The following is a 21,000-nucleotide window of genomic DNA, read 5'->3' as shown; positions in this document are numbered from 1 at the left end:
ATGCTAGATTTAAATTCTAATTTGAATACTCTGATCAAAATAACAAATCTCACATTGGGAAACCATCTATCAGCAAGCAAAGAGCTACTACTGTGTGTCCTTCCTTAGAAGAATGAACACTGAGAACCCATAGCACATTTGCAGTACAGTAACAGCAATTCCTTTGTCATTATCACAGAACTTTAATTTTTATGTACTTTGCTGGGAATAACCAAACCATCCCATATATATATGTCCCACATATATATGAGATGGTGTGTATATATATATAGAGAGAGAGACAGTCTTGCTCTGTTGCCCAGGCTGGAGTGCTGTGGTGCTATCTCGGCCCACTGCAAGCTCCGCCTCCCAGGCTCAAGCGATTCTCATGTCTCAGCCTCCCAAGTAGCTGGGATTACAGGTGTGCACCAGCACACCCGGCCAACCATCCCATACATTTCATACAATCATTTTTAAAAAGAAGCATGAACCATTTTGGTTTTAGATAATTAAGTTTTTTTAAAGAGACACTTTAAAAAAAGTCATTATATGAATAAAATTTCCTTTGTGTTAATTCCGACAAATCATTCAATCATTGAATCAGTCACAAATTTTTTTGAAACGGAGTTTCGCTCTTGTTGCCCAGGCTGGAGTGCAATGGTACGATCTTGGCTCACCGCAACCTCCGCCTCCCGGGTTCAAGCGATTCTCCTGCCTCAGCCTCCTGAGTAGCTGGGATTACAGGCACCCGCCACCACGCCTGGCTAATTTTGTATTATTAGTTGAGACGGAGTTTCTCCATGTTGGTCAGGCTGGTCTCGAACTCCTGACCTCAGGTAATCCACTGGCCTTGGCCTCCCAAAGTGCTGGGATTACAGGCATGAGCCACCGCACCCGGCCCCAATTTTTTTTTTTTTTTAGTAACTTGCACACTTAACCGTATTTTTTATCTTCTTGGGACAACATTCTTTTCTCCACAAAAACCCAATTAAGGACGTTGTGCCAGTTTACTCTTACTTCCTTCCTGTTCACTGAGCTTAAAGTGGGTATAGGCGAGAATGCCAAATAATGTACATAAAATGCCAAGAGCCTGATTAATGGACAGTGGATCCTTAAATAAAACGTATCCTCCAAATAAAGTAATGCAGAACTTGAAGTGTCCAAACATGTTATAGCTGAGGTTTTTGGATAAGGATAAAAAGAAAGAATAAGATAGATGGTATATTTACACACACACTCACGCTACATAAAACAACTCAAAAGCAGCCCACCCCATGTAAAGAACAATGGGACCAGGCGCGGTGGATCATGCCTGTAATCCCTGCACTTTGGGAAGCTGAGGTGGTGGATCTCTTGATCCTGGGAATTTGAGACCAGCCTGGCCATCATGGTGAAACTCTGTCTCTACAAAAAATACAAAAATTAGCTGGGTGTGGTGGCGCATGCCTTTAATCCCAGTTATTCAGGAGCCTGAGGCAGGAGAATTGCTTGAACCCAGGTGGCGGAGGTTGCGGTGAGCCGAGATCGTACCACTGCACTCCAGCCTGGGCAACAAGAGAGAAACCCAGGAGTGAGCCAAGAATGCACAACTGCACTCTAGTCTGGGCAACAGAACAAGACTGTCTAAAAAAAGAGAATAACAGGAACTTCTTAGTTTCTTCAGGTAGGTTTTAGCGATTGATTAATCAGAGACACAAGACTGCCTCAACCATTCCTACTGACCTCCAAAAAAGAAAAGGGATACAATATAAAAGGAAAGACATTCAGAACAAGGTCCAGGGAAGATATTTTGTATAGCAATTTATAATTATGTTTTACAGTGGTGTTTCCTTGGGAAATGAAGTGAGAATAAGGTACCAGAGAGCTAACTTGAGTTTAGGAGGGAAAAGCGGGAGGGGGAGAGGGAGCAATACTGAGCACCAACTACACACCAAACACCATACTGGGCGATTTACATGAAATCTTCGAAGTTAGGCATCACGTTTACCTTCACTGCAGGCTCACTCTTCCTATTTACAGTTGTAGAGGCTCAGAGATTTTAAGTAACATGCCCCAGATTACAGAGCTAGTAAGTAGCAGAGTTGGAGTCCGCACATAAACGGGTCTATTTAACTCCAAAGCCCATGTTCTAATCCAAAATACTGCCAGTAACATGCCGCTGGATTAAGGTTTTTCCAAATCACTGTATATTTAAAAAGCAAACTAAATACACACACACCCCCTTTAAAAATTACCTGTGGCCATGCACGGTGGCTCACGCCTCTAATCCTAATCCCAGCACTTTGGGAGGCCAAGGTGGGTGGATCACCTGAGGTCAGGAGTTTGTGAGATCAGCCTGACCAACATGGAGAAACCCCATCTCTATTAATAATACAAAATTAGCCGGGCGTGGTGGTGCATGCCTGTAATCCCAGCTACTTGGGAGACAGGCAGGAGAATTGCTTGAACCCAAGAGGTGGAGGTTGCAGTGAGCCGAGATCACGCCACTGCACTCCAGCCTGGGCAAGAGTGAAACTCCGTCACTCACACACACACACACGCACTTACTTATATTTAAATATAATTATTTTTTCTATATAAATGAGTACTTTCTTGTTCTTGAGATGTATGAGGTGTGCCTATGTGCTTTTCCTAATTACAACACTAGAAATAGCTACCACTCTGTGCCTCAGTTTCCTCACTATATAAAAGGGGAACAAAATAATACCTCCCAGGGTTATTGTAAGGATCAAATAATATAAACGAAGCTTCTAGCATATAGTAAGCACCACATGTGCTAGCTATAATAATAGTTACCAAAAGCAGTACCTATGTGTCATAAACACCTGCTTGGAGCTTGACACATTCTCTCACATACAACCACCCAACATCATAGATCCCACTTCCTCCACTTCATACATTTCATAAGTGATCAGAGTGAGACCCCGAGAGTTCCCACACTAGTCAGGCCCACAGGTAGTGGCAGAGCTTGGTGTTCACACTTGGACCTGTCTGACCCCCAAGCCCACCGAAGCAGCCCGGAGGTTCCTGCTGGGCAGCAGCAGTGCCTCAGGAGAGCACGGGCCGTGTCCCCAGGTGCATGTGGTGGCTTGATCCCATGGAGGTGACTTCCTGAGACACAGAGGATCTTCCCAAGGTTACTGGCAATAATCATAATAAAATATGTTTTATTTTCAATTATGAGCTATCTTCATGTGCACTGGCTCTAACACTTTAAATTTCTTTACTCCTAGGCTTCTCTTTTAAGCATATTTATACTAGAAGGAAGTCAAATTTAAAGAAACTATTCATGAATCCTTTTGCAAAAACAACAACAAAAAAGAGCAGTCTACATGTGGTATTTCCAGTTCTGCACTTTACTCCAGGCAGACTGTCACCCCAACCTTCAGAATGTTCTGGTCAAACCCAGTGCCCTCCACCTCACTCAGCCCCTCATTGGTGACCAGTCTCCTTGAACTTGGCCTGCCAGCGGCATCTGACGCAGACACCGACCGCTCCTCCTCCTCCTCACTCTGGTTCTGTGCCAGTCTCCTCCTTCCTTCCACCTCTAACTGCTCCTTCTCATCCTCCAGCTAGTTCCTCTCATCTCTCTGAATTCCAAATACTGGACTCAAACCCAACACTCAGTCTTTGGACTTATTTTCTTCTACTTGTTTGCTTGGTAATCTCAACCAGTCTCACCACTTTAAACCACAGCTTCATACTTCTGACTCCCTGTGATGCCTCCTGCTGAGATGTCACCTTTGAACTCTGACTTACTTATCCAAAACTGAGCACCTGGCTGGGCTCACACCTGTAATCCTAGCACTTTGGAAGGCCGAGGTGGGAAGAATGCTTGAACCCAACAGTTCGAGTTTGCAGTGAACCATGATCGTGCCACTTCACTCCAGCTTGGGTGAAGAGCAAGACCCTGTCTCAAAAACAAACAAAAAAATACTCCCCAAACTGAGCACCTGATCTTCCTCCCCAGCCCCAAACCTCCTTCTGGCTATCCTACCTCAGTTGATGGCAACTCTACTCTACCAGGTGCTCAGGTCAAAAACCATGTAAATCAGCCTTGTTTTCTCTTTCTCCACATCCAACTAGGCAGCAAAACCTGTTGGCTCTTCTTAGAAATATAACCAGAATCCAATCACTTCTCACTATATCCACTGCTACCATACTGGTAGCCACTATGACTTGTACATTAGAATATTGCAGCAGTCTCCTGACAGTTTCCTGTGCCTCTTACAGTCCAGTAGTTCTCAACCACGGGTGATTCTCCTTTGTGGGCAATCTTTGGAGGCATTTTTGGTTGTCACAATTGGGCAAAGGGTATGTATGCTACTGGCATCTGGTGGTAGAGCCCAGGCCTGCTGAAAACATCCTACAGTGTACTAAACAGGCCTGCACTAAGAACCGTCCAGCCCAGAAAGTCAACAGCCCAGAGGTTGAGAAATTCTTCTTTATTCTATTCTCAACACAGGAGCCCTGAGTGATTCTGTGATTTATTTTAAAAAACTTTTTGTAGCAACAGGGTCTTACTATGTTGCCCAGACTGGTCTCGAACTCCTGGGCTCAAGGCATCCTCCTGTCTTGGCCTTCCAAAGTGTTGGAATGACAGGCGTGAGTCACTGCGCCCGGCCCACTGAGTGCTTCTATTAGAATGTATGTAAAATCATGTCGCTTCTCTGCTCAAAATGCTAATGGCTTCCCATCTTACTCAGTGGAACAGTCCTTACATAAACGCCCTACTCAATTCAGTTCTGTGTTACTTCTCAGCCTACCACATTCCCTCCTTTGCTCAACCTGCTCCAACCACACAGGCTTCCTTGGTTTTTTTAGGGCCTCGCACCTGCTGTTGCCTCGGCCTGGAATATTCTTCCCTCCTGATCTGCATGGAGCAACCGCATTTCCTTCAGGTCTTTACTCAAATGTCATCTTCCCACTGAGGCCTTCCTGACTAGCCCTGCCTAGAACTTCAGTGTTGTCTATGACATTTCACATTCTCTTCCCTGCCTTATTTTTACTCCTTGGCAGTTAACACTATCCCACACTGTATATAAATATTTAATTGTTTTCTATTTCTAATCTTCCTCACCAGAATTCAAGCCTGTGAGAGCAAAGACTTCTGTCTATGTGGTTCATTACTGTATCCCCGGTGCCTGGCACATAGTAGATGTTCAGTATATAAATATTTTTATATCAATGGTTTAGTGGGTATTCAATACTTACTGAATAAATTAATGTTTTAAATCAGAGCACACATTTGGATGTCTTGATTGGGTAGCATGATGTACAAATTTTGGGACTAGACTGCATGGGTTCAAATCTGGACATCCCATTTGTCAGCTGTTTGGCCTTAAGTGAGCTAGCTAACCTCTCTGTGCCTCTATTTCTTCTATAAACTAAAATGACAGACTCCACCTCACAGAGCTGCTGTGAGAATTAAATGGACTAATACATACAAAATATTTCTGACAGTATCTGACACAAAATAAATATTTGTTAAGTATTGGTTTTCTAAAAAACTTATCGTCATTGTTTTTTATTGATAGTTGGCAAATATCCTACTTATTTACTTCCTGGGGAAATTCATTCTCTGCATTTGCCTAAGGGTGGGGGCAGAGTGAAATGTGAAGAGAAACAGAAAGACAAGCAGAATGGTATAAATGGACAGTTGAATTTGACCTTTAACATATAACTTCATTTCTTTTTTTTTTTTTTTTTTTTTTGGTAGAGATAGGGTCTCCCTATGTTTCCCAGGCTGGTCTTGCACTCCTGGGCTCAAGTGATCCTCCTGCCTCGGCCTCCCAGTGTTGGAATTATAGGTGTGAGCCATAGTGCCCGGCCAATGACTTCATTACTTGACTTGAAATAATATTGAGAAAAACAGGCACACCCATATCCAAATAAGTACAAACACATACTCCATAGCCAGATGCCAGTGGCCTGAAATTATCTTTTGTTATTTGTTAACCATTCCTTTACTTTGTTACTATAAATACCTGAACATGGTTTGAAAATCTAAACCTCCACCTCATTATTCATTCAAAAAATATTTATTTAATCTCACTGTCTGTAAGAAATGGTACTCTGAATTAATTTTTGTAAGGGAAAAGGTCATCTATTACATAAGAAAATTCAAAAACATTCATGACACAAAAAGCTAACCCATTTCCTCAGTTCATGTTTCTTTCTTTTTTTTTTTTTGAGACATAGTCTTGCTCTGTTGCCCAGGCTGGAGTACAGTGGCACAATCTTGGCTCTCTTTAACCTGAGACTCCCCAGTTCAAGCAATTCTTGTGCCTCACCCTCCTGAGTAGCTGGGATTACAGGCGTGCACCACCTTACCCAGCTAATTTATATATTTTTTGTAGAGACAGGGTTTCACCATGTTATCCAGGCTGGTCTTGAACTCCTGGCCTTAAGTGAACCACCTGCCTTAGCCTCCTGAAGTGTTGGGATTACAGGTGTGAGCCACCACACTCACCCCTTCAGTCATATTTCTTTAAAATCCTATTGTGTGTAAAGATACAGTAAAAGGCTAAAAATAACTCTCTCTACTCAATGTAGGCCGTGCAATAGTGTGAGATTCAAATAAGGTAATGAATGTGAAAGTTTTGGAGAATATAAAAGACGATGCATTTGTAAGTTATATGAAAAGGATACGTGACAGGTGAAGTGTTCCCAATGATCCAATAAATTGATAAGTTCACCATGAAAGCTATTACTCCAGATAGCAGCACCATAAGCTACAAATAAAACAAAAGAACCATTAATGCAAAGCAATCCAATCATTATAGTCATCAAGCAAAGATATATTTCATTTGGCATTTTAAAAAATTCAAATATCAACCATTAATCAATAAGATTAGAAAGAGAATTTGGGAGACAGTAAGAATTGCAAGTAAAAAGGCAGAATGAACAGTGTTTAGAAAAAAATGTAATATTTTCCACAAGAATCAGTGAAAAATACTGCAATAACATCCTTTCTGTGATTGTGAATTTCCAGGTTAATTTTTCTTATTAATCTAAAGAAAAGTATACATATGCATTATTATTATTATAAATCAGACAATAAAGAAAAGCAGAAAGAATATAAGGAATTCTTATAATCCCAACCATCCACACATTAACATCTTAATTGCTCTTTTTTTTTTTTTTTTTTTTAAATGGACTCTCACTCTGTCACCCAGTCTGGAGTGCAGTGTTGCAATCTCGACTCACTGCAACCTCCGCCTCCCAGGTTCAAGTAATTCTGCCTCAGCCTCCCCAGTAGCTGGGATTACAGGCCCATGCCACCACACCCAGCTACTTTTTTTTGTATTTTTTGATAGAGATGGGGTTTTACCATGTTGGCTAGGCTGGTCTCGAACTCCTGACCTCAGGTGATCTGCACGCCTTGGCCTCCCAAAAGTGCTGGGATTACAGGCCTGAGCCACTGCACCTGGCCTCATTTTTATTTTTATGTAACTCAATAAGCATTCATTGGATATCTACAAAGTTAGGCCAGGCCTTGTGAGGAACACAGTATGTACAAAGTTCCTGCCCTCAAAGCTTAGAAACTACTTGAGGACATAATAAAAATCACGATCATCACAGCTTGCACTTACATAACACTTATGCACCAATAATTGTTCTGTTTTACATGTATTCACTCATTTAATTTTCACGTACATCCACAAAGTAGATGTAAAAATATTATTCCTTTTTATAGATAACTTGGCTGGAAACGGGGACAAATGGGTTGGAACACTATATACACATACAATGTTCTGTTCAAATCTATCCCATAGTTTTATCCAACAAGTTACAGAATCATTTTGTTTCTCAATTTAGATAAAATAATATCCATGATCTAAACTATTAAGAAGTTTAAGTTCCGAAGAAAACATGTCATATTTGAAGATGCTTTTTGTCTTATGTAGGGTTTTGTTATTTTGTTTTGTTTTTTGTAAAGACAGGTTTTTACCATGTTGCCCAGGCTGGTCTCAAACACCTGGGCTCAAGCGATCCTCCCATCTTGGCCTCCCAAAGTGTTGGGATTATAGGCATGAGCCACTGTGCCCAGCCCTAGGTTTTATCAGTGTTAAAATCAGTGCAGTCTTAAGAAGACCAGAGGAATTGGATTTGTGTCCTACTTAGGTAAATATAGTAATACCTCATTTAATTTACAATAGTGAGGTCTATTAAATAGCCAACATAGAGAAATTTGCTTAGAGATTTTAAAAAGAGTTTCTAGAAATATATCTAAAATATATCATTGCTAATTTTATTGAGTTCACAGAATGCTGCATACCTATTTCTTGATACTTGGCACATCACATCACTAAAAACACAATTACTCTACTTTGTTAGGGACTTTAAAGAATATAAAGTAGTTCCATGTTGAAGAGGAGTGGTAAGAGTGGGCATCCTTGTCTTGTTCCAGTTCTCAAATGGAATGCTTTCAACTTTTCCCCATTCAGTATTATATTGACTGTGGGTTTGTCATAGATGGCTCTTATTACATTAAGGTATGTTCTTTGTATGCTGATTTTGCTGAGGGTTTTAATCATAAAGTGATGCTGGATTTTGTCAAATGCTCTTTCTGCATCTATTGAGATGATCATGTGATTATTTATTTATTTATTTATTTTGGAGTCTTGATCTGTCGCCCAGGCTGGAGTGCAGTGGCACGATCTCAGCTCACTGTAAGCTCCGCCTTGCATGTTCACGCCATTCTCCTGCCTCAGCCTCCCGAGTAGCTGGGACTACAGGTGCCCGCCACCACGCCTGGCTAATTTTGTTTTTGTATATTTAGTAGAGAAGGGGTTTCACCGTGTTAGCCAGGATGGTCTCGGCTAGTCTCGATCTCCTGACCTTGTGATCTGCCCGCCTCAGCCTCCCAAAGTGCTGGGATTACAGGCGTGAGCCACCACACCTGGCTGATTATGTGATTTTTGTTTTTAATTCTGTTTATGTAGTGTATACATTTATTGACTTTAGTATGTTAAACCATCCCTGCATCCCTGGTATGAAACCCGCTTGATCATGGTGGATTATCTTTTTGATATGTGATTGGATTCAGTTAGCTAGCATTTTGTTAAATTTTAGCATCTATGTTCATCAAGGATATTGGTCTTCAGTTTTCTTTTTTGGTTATGTCCTTTCCTGGTTTTGGTATTAGAGTAATGCTGGCTTTATATGCAAAAAAAAAAAAAGTTAGTTGACACAATGCTCTACTTTGAGTCAAGGACGCCTCCTAGGGACATTAAGGAATGAAGATGACTTTCCCTTACACTAAATGGCCTCAGCCTTCTGTGGTCTTGGTTTCTTTGACTTTTTTTTTTTTAATGGCTTTTCTGCTGCTGTCCTCATTTTACAACCTGTTAGAAGGCGACCAAAAAAATCCTCTCTCCTTGTAGCATAAGGTCTCCAGGATGCAATGGTTTGAAACCAGATAACCAGGATGGCTAGGACTTTTGTAAAGTAAGTGGAAGTATTATCTGATAGATGGTCCAATGACTTCTACTTTAGAAAAAAACTGTATATGCTAAAATATATAAATTTGAAACCACTACTGGTCTACTTAACAGGAAGTAGAGTGGAGCACTGGAGAATACAGACTTTGGACCCAGAAGGCATGGATCCAAATTGTGGCTCTGCTTATTAGCTGTGGGATTGCGAGCCAGTTACTAACTCTCTATCTCTCGGTTTCCTTATCAGTAAAAATAATAACAATAGTGATATAGTTTGGATGTCTGTTGCCTCCAAATCTCATGTTGAAATTTGATCACCAACGTTGGAGGTGAGGCCTAGTAGAAGGTGTTTGGGTTATGGGGGTGGATCCCTCATGAATGGCTTGGTGCCCTCCCCAGGGGTAATGAGTTCTTGCTCTATTAGTTCTCATGAAGGCTAGTTGTTTAAAAGACACTGGCACCTCCTCCCCTCTCCCTCTTGCTCCCTCTCTCGCCATGTGACGTGCCTGCTTCCCCTTCGCCTTCCACCGTGATTGTAAGCTTCCTGAGGCCCTCACTAGAAGCAGATGCCAGCACTAATGCTTCTTGTACTGTCTGCAGAATGATAAGCCAAAATAAACCTCTTTTCTTTATAAATTACTCAGTCTCAGGTATTCTTTTATAACATCATAAAATGGACTAATACAAATAGTATTAGTATAGCATCAACCTAATAAAGTTATGAAAATTAAATAAGTTAATATTTACATAGTGCTTTGAATAGTGCCGGGAAGAGAATAGGGGCTATATAGGTGCTTGATAAATTGATGCGACCAACAAAAAAGACATTCCCACTAACTGTGTTCCAAGAGTTGTGGGAACTCTTGTCGGAAGCAGGAATTCCTGATAAGTAAGGTGTTATGGACTGAATGTTTGTGTCCCCCCAAAATTCCTATGTTGAAATCCTCACCCACAGTGTGATGGTACTGGGAGGTGGGGCCTTTGGGAGGTGACTATGGCATAAGGGTAGAGCCTTCATGAATGGGGTTAGTCCCTATGATAAGAAGAGATACGAGAGAGCTTGCTTCTCCTCTTCCTTGTTGTCAGATGAGCATACGGCAAGAAGAATGCCATCTATAAAGCAGGAAAAGGGCCTTTACCAAGAACCCAACCATACCGGCAGCCTGATCTCAGACTTCCAGACTTCAGAACTGTGAGAACCGAGTATCTGTTGTTTAAGCCACCCAGTCCATTGTAGTTTTGTTATAGCAGCCTGAACTGAGACATAGGAGGATTATACATTCTAACTTAAAATGTCCCCAAAGCATTAGTCCCAGCTGCGCGGGAGGCTGAGGTTGGGGGATCACTTGAGCTCAGGAGCTTGAGGCCAGGCTGGGCAATATAGCCAGACCCTGTCTCTAAAAAATAAAAGTCCCCAAAATACATATGTCCTTGATTTGCCAATTCCACTCCTGGGACTCATTTCCATAGGAAAAAAGGTATCAGTACATGAGGACACATGATGTACAAGGATGTTTATCACAGTATTGTTCATAGTGGTAAAGAACTGGAAAAAAGTGAATATGCAAAGGGGCTATTATACTGACACTGGCTGGGCACAGTGGCTCATGTCTGTAATTCCAGCACTTTGGGAGGCCCAGGTGGGTGGATCACTTGAGGTCAGGAGGTTAAGACCAGCCTGGCCAACATGGTGAAACCCCGTCTCTACCAAAAATACAAAAAAATTAGCCAGGTGTGGTGGCTCACACCTGTAATTCCAGCTACTCGGGAGGCTGAGACACAAGAATCACTTGAACCCGGGAGGTGGAGGTTGCAGTGAACAGAGATCATGCCACTGCACTACAGAGTGAGACTCTGTCTCAAAACAAAACAACAACAACAAAACATACAGACACTGAAAAGAATGCTTTAGAGAGATTTTTAGGAGATATTATTAAGTCAGAAAAGCAAGATACAGAAAAGCATATGTGATAGGATTCTACTTTTGTCAAAGAAACAGATGTGGCTGGGTGCGGTGGCTCATGCCTGTAATCCTAGCACTTTGGGAGGCTGAGGCGGGAGGACCTGAGATAAAGAGATCGAAACCATCCTGGCCAACATGGTGAAACCCCGTCTCTATTAAAAATACAAAAATTAGCTGGGCATGGTGGTGTGCGCCTGCAGTCCCAGCTACTCGGGGGTCTGAGGCAGGAGAATTGCTTGAACCTGGGAGGTGGAGGTTGCAGTGAGCCAAGAATTGCACCACTGCACTCCAGTCTGGGTGACAGAGTGAGACGCCATCTCAAAAGAAAAAAAAAAAAAAGAAATAGATGTTTAATTGGGGTGTGTGTGTGTGTGTGTGTGTCTGTGTGTGTGTGTTTATATGGATATATATGGCATGGAGAAAAATAAGGAAGAACAAGCACTTAGAATATTAACATGACTTCAAGGGACATGGATTAGGGAGTAATGGAATGTGGAAGAGTATATGGCTAGGAAGGCTGGGGAAGAGGAATCCACAATAAAAACAGCATCTATGATATCATCCCATATCTAAAATTATACACACATGCATGTGTACCTATGTGTTTATACAAAAGAGATCCATGAAATGATGCTCACCAAAATGGTAACGGTAATTACCTTAGTGTGATAGCGTTCCAGGGGCCCTTCACTTTCTTTTGTTGTTGTTTTGGTTTGGTTTTCTTTTGAGACAGGGTCTCCCTCTGTTGCCCAGGCTGAAATGCAGTGGTGCTATCTTGGCTTACTGCAGCCTCAACCTCCTGGGCTCAAGTGATCCTCCCACCCCAGCCTCCCAAGTAGCTGGGACCATAGGCATGTGCTACCATGCCTGGCTAATTTTTTGATTTTTTTTGAGACAGAATCTTGCTCTGTGGCCCAGGCTGGAGTGCAGTGGCACGATCTTGGCTCATTGCAACCTCCACCTCCCAGGTTCAAGCAATTCTCATGCCTCAGCCTCTTGAGTAGCCTGCCTTGGTCTCCCAAAGTGCTGGGATTACAGGCATGAGCCACCGCACCCAGCCTCAGCTAATCTTTTTGTATTTTTAGTAGAGACCAGATTTCGCCATGTTGGCCAGGCTGGTCTTGAACTCCTGAGCTCAAGTGATCCATCCGCCTCAGCTTTCCAAAGTCCCGGGATTACAGGCATGAGCCATCACACCCAGTCAATTTTTAAATTTTTTTGTAGAGATGAGGTCTTCCTATGTTGCCCAGGTTGGTTTAAAACTCCTGAGCGTAAACGATCTGCCCACCTCATCCTCCCAAAGTGCTGGGATTACAGGAGTGAGCCACTGTGCCTGGCCCCTTCACTTTCTTTATATTATTGCATGTGTTCAAAATCGACATGGTGATTATAAAGCTATGTTTTCACTGTAAAAAAAGTTTAACTTGGCCGGGCGCGGTGGCTCAAGCCTGTAATCCCAGCACTTTGGGAGGCCGAGACGGGCGAATCACGAGGTCAGGAGATCGAGACCATCCTGGCTAACATGGTGAAACCCCGTCTCTACTAAAAAATACAAAAACTAGCCGGGCGAGGTGGCGGGCGCCTGTAGTCCCAGCTACTTGGGAGGCTGAGGCAGGAGAATGGCGTAAACCCGGGAGGCGGAGCTTGCAGTGAGCTGAGATCCGGCCACTGCACTCCAGCCTGGACGACAGAGCCAGACTCCGTCTCAAAAAAAAAAAAGGTTTAACTTAACCTAAATGTCCAAATTATTTGTGGGCTCTAGCTTGACATGGTCAGTACAGTAACCAGGCATCGGAAGACATTAATTGTAGTTCTGCTTTTGCCACTAAGTAGCTGCCTCACTCTAGGCAAGTACCTTCACCTTTGTGTGCCTCAATTTCTTCATCTGAAAAAGAATCCTTACCTTACCTCTTTATATGGTGATTATGAAGATAAATGTGAGAATGGATCGGACATAGTGCTCTGAAAACTAAAAATTATATTAATAATGGAGGAGTTATTATTATACTGTTTCTTAGATATCAAAACAATTAGAACTTACCAAAGCAGAAACTGACCAGGGACCAAATATTCCTCCTTCTCCAAACACCGGCTCAAAGAAGGGCACAGCGACCAGCAACATGGCAGATGACATTGGAGCCTGGTAGTACAGCAGCTGCATTGAGTTCACTTGTAATTCATGCTGTTTGGCTCCTACCCACTGAAAATTAGGAGATAAAACATGTCTGGCACAAAAGAAATAGTATCACTTAATCAAAGATGCAACAACTAGAGTCACAAAGATGGGAATGTGGGGTATAGACTAGGAGAAGATAAAATGTCTATTATTCTACAGGATTTCAAAGACCAGTAAGCTATATGAATGCCCTTTAAGCACCATGGATGAAAATAGCTCTATAAATTTAATTTCCGATAATCTAGCTTCTTCTCAATTCTTAGAAGGGGGAGAAAAGTCCTTTATTTCCTTCTACCTGATCCTAGTAAACAGGGAAAAATAAACGCACATGAGGGCCTACAAGGATAAAAGATCTTGGGAAAATAAGCGAAAAATGGAAATTCAGGTGATTAGGAATACAGATGCAGTGTTGGACTTCATTTCTTTCTAAAAATGGCAAAAATTTAAAAATGGAAGACAGGGGCCAGGAGCAGTGGCTGACACCTGTAATCCCAGCATTTTGGGAGGCCGAGGCAGGCAGATAACCTGAGGTCAGGAGTTCGAGACCAGCCTGGCCAATATGGTGAAACCCTATCTCTACTAAAAATACAATTAGCCAGGTATGGTGGTGCACGCCTGTGGTCCCAGTTACTCGGGAGGCTGAGCAGGAGAACCAAGGAGGCAGAGGTTGCAGTGAGCCGAGATTGCACCACCGCACTCCAGCCTGGGTGATAGAGCAAGACTCTGTCTAAAAAAAAACAAAGGAAGACAGAGGTTGGGGGGACAGGATGACAATGGGGCATGGGGCAGGTTAGAGATGGCTGCCAATGTGTGTGGCTTGAAAAGGTATGTGGTCTTGTCAGTTGCTTTGGAGAACCCAATCAATGGTAGAAGACATTGTCCTCTCTCTGGATGACTTTTCTGTGGATACTATTCCTCATCCCCCACCAATACACCTAGATACGTTGGATAATCACTAACCCTAAAATACCGTACCATTCAGTAGAAACAACATCTCAAGACCTCAAATCCCATTTGTCCACAAAATGCTTCACAAATATAACTGAAAAAGAGGCTCTGAAGAAGCTCTAACAGGACTGTTTGGATCACATCTGGCAAGAACAGCTAGGCTTTTGAATGACTTCTACATACGTCTTGTTCCTGTAGGTCTGGGTATCTTGTTACATAAATTCTAAGTCTATAGAAATTCATCAAGACAAAAATAGAAGAGCAGGGAATTTGAACCATACTCCTGCCAGCTTTAACTAAGAGTTCTCTGTGAATGTGAAGGACAAAGAACTGATTCTTCTAAGCTGCCTGCTCCTCGGGGCACAGCAACGAGCAAAAATGGATACAGAGGGTGTGTGCTCACCCCACTTTCCTTTTGCAGCCTCTCCAGGCAGCTGTGTGTCTTGGCCACAGGACTGCCTGGAACAGCAGGGGCTCTCAAGCCTCCACTGTTCCTCAATGCAGCACAGCCTGGCTCCTGCCACCACCCCTCCAATGCTCTCCTAAGGGCACCATGACCTCCATGGCCATGTCCAGACTCCCTGTGGCCCTTCCTGCGAGCCCTCTTTGCAGAACCTGCAAATTTTGCTTGGAAGAACTACCCTCCGGTTTACACTCCTCCCTCACTGCCTCCTGCACTTAGTTTTTAAGGCAGATGTCTGCCTTCCTCTTTATCGCCCTGACTGATGTCTTTTACTATTTGCTGAGATCTACTGTTCTTCCCTCATCCCTTAAGCATCCTTAACCTTGTATTAGCCAGTCTCCTGGCCATCTCTACTTATATAATCTGCAGGAACTTGTTTAAAATCAACTGGTGCCTTTCTTCCACAAATGGGCTCCTCTTGCGTGGTTCCAATAATTGATGATATAATCCCCCTCAGGGATCAAAGCCTTACTTTCTTCACTCTCACATTCAATCAGGTTCTCCCATGTGTTCCCCAAAAGGCCCCTGGAGTGCCTTTTAACCTTTCCCTGTCCATTCCCACTGCCCTAGCCCAGGCCCTTCCTGCTTGTCCCGTGAAGCACAGGTAGGTTCCTGACTGCTCTGCCTTTCACCCTTCCTTCCCTTTTACCCACCCTTCCTTGCCATCAGTTGCTTTTCTAAAGGGGAACGATCAAGTCAGTCCCTGTCTGAACCCCTCTCCTGGTGTGTGCTCAATAAAGACACACTTCCTTAGTATGCCTTCATGACCCTGACATCTGACTGCCTAGCCTCACCAAACAAATCAAGTTCTCCGAAACTGCTCCAGACTTTCACATACACTGCAAGGAAAAGACCAGCTGTCCTTTACTGCTGAGCTCATTTCTGTGTGCCCTTCCATTTAAATTGTTAACTTTTCCGTAAAGTCTTACCTCACCACCCCTCTTTTAGAGCTGCCACTTCCTCCTTGGTGTTCCTCAGAACTTTCCTCCTACCTTGGGGTACATATGCTATTGTGACCAGCTGTCTCCATGTGTTTCTACACTGCTGGACTGTAGCTGCTTTTCATCTTTGTATCCTCAACGGTGAACATAATGCGGAAAAGATGTCTGCTGAATGAATGAGTGAGCCAACCATCTTTCTACAACTCAAGCTAATAGCTGGTCACTTGTCTTTTAACTCCTTTTAATGTCTCCAGCAGTATAAGAGAAACAACATAGAAATTATGCCAAGATACAGTGGGCAGATACAACTTTAAGAGGAATGTTTTGGGAATATACCTATTTTGTAATAATAGCTTTACCATTTACTGATAAGAAACCGTCCATTAATCTACAATCATTCCTTGGTCAATCTCATTTCAAATATCTACCTTAGGGATATAGAACCTTTGATTCTAATCTATAGCAATTTTGAGACTTGTGTGAACAAAAATGGTCATAGTGACAGAGATGGTGAGTACTCTGAATCCATTACATATAAGGAGTACAATTTCTTGCTCTGTTTAATAGCCTATACTAGGCAAAAACAAGTGCATTTAACAAGAAAGATGAATAGGAATGTTCACTAGCCTCTTCTTTTATTTAAACTGCTTCTCTGTCACTAGAAAATGTATTTCACTGCAGAATATTTTCAAACACCGTCTCTGACATGATCACTACTAGAATGTTTAAGATGCCAGGGCTCTATTACTGAACTCCTAACATTTCTAACAGGAATGCCTTAGTTTAATAACCAGTGGATGTTTGTGAAAAAAGTAAAATTGGTTACACATTTTGGCTTTGATTTCCCATACAGGCACACACAGAATTTCCAGACCAAGGTTTTCAGTATAGAGAGAATACTGTTTCACTGTCCCCTACAGCAAGTTATTTTTTCTCCACTACATAAGAAACAAAAACCATACTTGTTAGGTTTTATGCTAATGAAGTAACTGAATCCATGAACACATTTTTAATGAATGTCTGCTATAGGCAAGGCACTGTGCTTGTACAAATGGTAAAATATTCATTGATATAAATTACTCTATTATATTAATATAATAATCTATATTAGACAAATTATTAAAAGCCAATAAACAAGTACAACAGCAGTATAATTTTTGAGGCAAAAAAATCTAAAAATCTGAAATTTTTCTTTACTGTTCAGATTTCTGGAAGTATACTCACTCCTTCACAACAATGTTAAAAGTAAAGAGTACACAAAAAACATAAATAAACTTAGGAAGTATAAAGTCTTACTACATATTTTGTAAAGATTTCCCAGAAAATAACTTCACCCCAAGCTGAGACTGTTAAGCATGGATATTATACACTTACAAACAGGTAGGTATTTGGTCAGCATCACACACCCAAGTTTCTCTGTCTCCTTTCTTCTCTTCACCTTGAGTCAACTTAAGCAATTACGCTTTCTTCCCAACAGTCTATTGTCTCTATACTGTATTTTCTAAACCTTGGAATACAGCTTCAAAATTTATGAAATCTGCTAAAAAGGCACATAAAGAAAAAAAAATTACCAACCACTTGATAAAGGGATGTAACTAAAACACCAAGAGCAGCAAACACCATTCCAAGGAAATTAAACTTCACATCGTAATAAGAATTTAGGATTACACCTAAAGTTATAGGAATCTGTAACGAAAAAGAGGTAAATGTTGTTCAGATTAAATTCAGGAGACAAAAATTTAGTATTCCTTTCACAATGTCTTACAAGGCTAATGATAAACACATAACTGGGAAACAATGAACCTATATAAATGTTTTCTTTTTTCACTTGGGAAAACTGGTTGTTAATCCTATTTCCTAAACGTGAAATATGATAAATCTATATTGATATTCACATTTAATTCTATTTTAAATTTGTGGTAAATATATTGCACTTTGCAAGAAAATACCACATGAATACAAAGGTGAGTAAATGGATCCCCGAAATAGTGTCTAAACAGCATAAGCATAAATATAAAACAATAAAAGCATAAAGACTTTAAATATAAGGCCGGGCACGGTGGCTCACACCTGTAACCCCAGAGCTTTCGGAGGCCAAGGCGTGCAGATCACCTGAGGTCGGAGTTTGAGACTAGCCTGACTAACATGGAGAAAACCCGTCTCTACTACAAAGTTAGCCGGGCGTGGTGGCGCATGCCTGTAATCCCAGCTACTTGGGAGGCAAAGGCAGGAGAATCGCTTGAACGCGGGAGGCGGGGGTTGCGGTGAGCCGAGATCGCGCCATTGCACTCCAGCCTGGGTAACAGAGAAAGACTCCATCTCAAAAAAAAAAAAAAAAAAAAAAAAAAAAAAAAAAGAAAGAAGACCTTAAATATACTAAGTTACTAAGTGCTAAAATTGAGTCCACCTCCTTTTATTTAAAGTTGCAGATAGCTCTGCAGTATGGTGCTGCAGACATTTTGAGACCTACTTTATGCTAAATCTCTTCACATTTTATCATACACGATTTGATTCCCCTAGGGGAGAAAGGCTGTTTTTCAGTTTGAGCTTTTGCAGATACTCTGATAACACTGGACTGTACCACACAATAGTTTTTCTTATCGATCACAGCATTTAACGATTTCCATCAAATGGCAGCTACTAAAACTCACACAAGCCCACTCTTCTGGGTTGACAAGATGGCGTTTTCCCCCTCCCCAAAATAAGCCTGAAACTTCACTGGCTCACAGATGACTCATTTGTGGATTTCAAGATGAAGGGAAAGACCAGTGTGCGTTCGAATTTCCCGGGGCCAGTGCAGGAGGTGGGTCGGGAGAGCCGCGCCTTGGCAAGCTGAAGCTACTCACCAACGTGAGCTGGATTCTGGTGGAGAAGGTTTTCTGGTAGCAGAAGGTCTGGATGGCTATGATCACCGGCGTGGTCATGGCCTTGGCCAGCTGATAGGTGCCTATAGTGTTGTTCTGCAAGGAAAGGTTAGTGAAGACCACAAAGCCACAGAAGCTGAGGGCCAGGAGGAGGAGCTTGGAGGGCGGCAGACTTTTGGGGGCAAAGATGTCCAGCTTCTGGCAGATATACAAGCCCAGCCAGGTGACTACGAAGTGCACCAGGGTCAGGCTCATGTTGGGGAAGCCGTGGTGCACATAAATCCATTTGTTGAGGAACACAATGCAGATGGACACCAGCAGGTTGAACAGGAGCCCGGCGGCGATTCGCCCGTGGCCCCGCATTCGGTCCACCAGCGATGCCATGATTCCCGCGAAGCCGGGGCCGTTTAGCCTCCGAAGGGGCGCCCGGCCTGTCTCCGGTCGCCCTTCTCCACCGCCGCGTCCTCGCAGACGCCGACCTCACCGTCTGACCCAGGAGTGGCATGCACAGATCAACCCTGGGCGAGCAGCACTCTTAACAGACGACACACGCCCCGCCGCCGCCCTGTAAGCCAGCGAGGACGCGGCAGCACGTCCCACGCCCCGCCCATCTCCGCCTGCGGCCACGTGACCCGGGGCTCCGGTGCCTCCGCCCCGGAGCCGCGGGCTGAACGGCCGCTACCCTGCGCAGGCGCGCTGAGCCCTGGGCGCGCGACGCTCGCGTCTTTGTGTCCCGTCCTCTGGGTCCCCAGCCCCCTTGGTCACCTAACGCCTACCTGACTAGACCAATCTAGGACCCCTTTCTTGATGTTTGTTTCCCGTGTGTCACTGACCCGATTTGCTAGACAACTTCTCTCTGGCTGTGCAGACACTGTTAGCCAATTTTACCTATTAAATGCTGAGCAAATTTAGCCCTCGCCAGAGGGGGAAAGAACTTATCGAAAGCATGTTTTTATTTTTTGTTTTTCGAGAAAGACATTCAAAATCTACTTTCCAACAGACAGCCTCATCGGGTATAACTACAAGGGTTTCTCCTTAGATCATACATTCACAAAGCATTATTAGCTCAACAGTGAGAAAATGTGTTCTCTAAAGATGTCCCCTTGACAATGTAAACAAGTGCTATTGTGTTCAATTACAACTCGAGAAATAAACGCACAACTTGCCAGAACTGTATACAGCTGTCTCTAGGGGTGTGTGTGTGTGTGTGTGTGTGTGTGTGTATATGTATGTATGTTCTGGATCCTAAAGTCAGGTGCAATGACTAAGAGTTACAACTTTGAGTAACAGTCTTGATCGACATTGCAGTAAGGTCCTTCACACAGAAGTCAGGTTCTTCCTTTCTCCTTCTTCCTCAAGTCAACAGAGCAAGATTATATATTGTAGATATTACAGGTACAAAAGGGGATTTTTATTTTTTTTTTGAGACGGAGTCTCGCTCTGTTGCCCAGGCTGGAGTGCAGTGGCCGGATCTCAGCTCACTGCAAGCTCCGCCTCCCGGGTTCACGCCATTCTCCTGCCTCAGCCTCCTGAGTAGCTGGGAGTACAGGCGCCCGCCACCTCGCCCGGCTAATTTTTTTTTTGTATTTTAGTAGAGACGGGGTTTCACTGTGTTAGCCAGGATGGTCTCGATCTCCTGACCTCGTGATCCGCCCGTCTCTGCCTCCCAAAGTGCTGGGATTACAGGCTTGAGCCACCGCGCCCGGCCTCAAAAGGGGATTTTTAAAAAAGGAATCACAAAAATATCTTGAATGTCCAGCTGTTCCTACCAATACATCAATTCTTAGTTTTAAGATAGAGTCTAGGATTAATTCAGCAGTCACAAAATTAAAAAGAGAAAGAATATGGTAAAAAAAAAAAATTAAAATAAATGAGCAAGTGGGGCATGGTGGCATGGGCCTGTAGTCCCAGCTATTTGAGAGACTGACGTGGGGATTGCTTGAGTCCAGGACTTTGAAGCTGAGCAACACAGTGAGACCCCCATCTCTAAATTAAATGAATGAGGTAGGGAAATTAAAACGTTCACACCCAGGACATGCCTGTTGCAACTTTGTAGCCTTCATGCAATACTCAGGGAAAAAGTCTTCATAATTCCTTGGCATAAGTTACACCAAGAAAATTTTTAAAAATTAGTATGTGAACCTGCGATAGGAAACATGCCCTTGTTAAGAGTTTCTTCTCTAGAATGAAAACCCAGTTCTTTAAGAGTAGGCACTGAGGAAC

The 21,000-nt window shown here is 42.8% G+C and overlaps 1 protein-coding gene across 1 annotated transcript; it reads right to left on the bottom strand.

Moving 5' to 3' along the window:
* Nucleotides 1-270: 270 nt before the first annotated feature.
* Nucleotides 271-19,429, bottom strand: SLC35E3 (solute carrier family 35, member E3). Its single transcript, XM_011976595.1, has 5 exons — nucleotides 18,760-19,429; nucleotides 17,489-17,599; nucleotides 13,427-13,585; nucleotides 6,631-6,713; nucleotides 271-1,154 (listed from the first exon to the last, which is right to left on the bottom strand). The coding sequence occupies exons 1-5, from the start codon at nucleotides 19,159-19,161 to the stop codon at nucleotides 968-970; spliced, it is 942 nt and encodes a 313-aa protein (XP_011831985.1). The 5' UTR covers nucleotides 19,162-19,429; the 3' UTR covers nucleotides 271-967.
* Nucleotides 19,430-21,000: the final 1,571 nt, after the last annotated feature.

The sequence above is a fragment of the Mandrillus leucophaeus genome, unplaced genomic scaffold (assembly GCF_000951045.1).
Source record: "Mandrillus leucophaeus isolate KB7577 unplaced genomic scaffold, Mleu.le_1.0 Scaffold169, whole genome shotgun sequence".
NCBI classification, from domain to species: Eukaryota; Metazoa; Chordata; class Mammalia; order Primates; family Cercopithecidae; genus Mandrillus; species Mandrillus leucophaeus.
This window is presented reverse-complemented; position numbering and strand designations above follow the sequence as displayed.

Bases quoted from the DNA above. Each gene is read 5' to 3' on its own strand.
- SLC35E3 (XM_011976595.1), bottom strand. From the start codon at position 19,161: ATGGCATCGCTGGTGGACCGAATGCGGGGCCACGGGCGAATCGCCGCC. The intron at 6,714-13,426 runs GTAAGTTCTAAT...TTTTATTTGTAG, and splicing joins CCTGGTCAGTTTCTGCTTTG to CTTATGGTGCTGCTATCTGG. The intron at 1,155-6,630 runs GTATCCTTTTCA...CAAAAACCTCAG, and splicing joins GGGAACACTTCACCTGTCAC to CTATAACATGTTTGGACACT.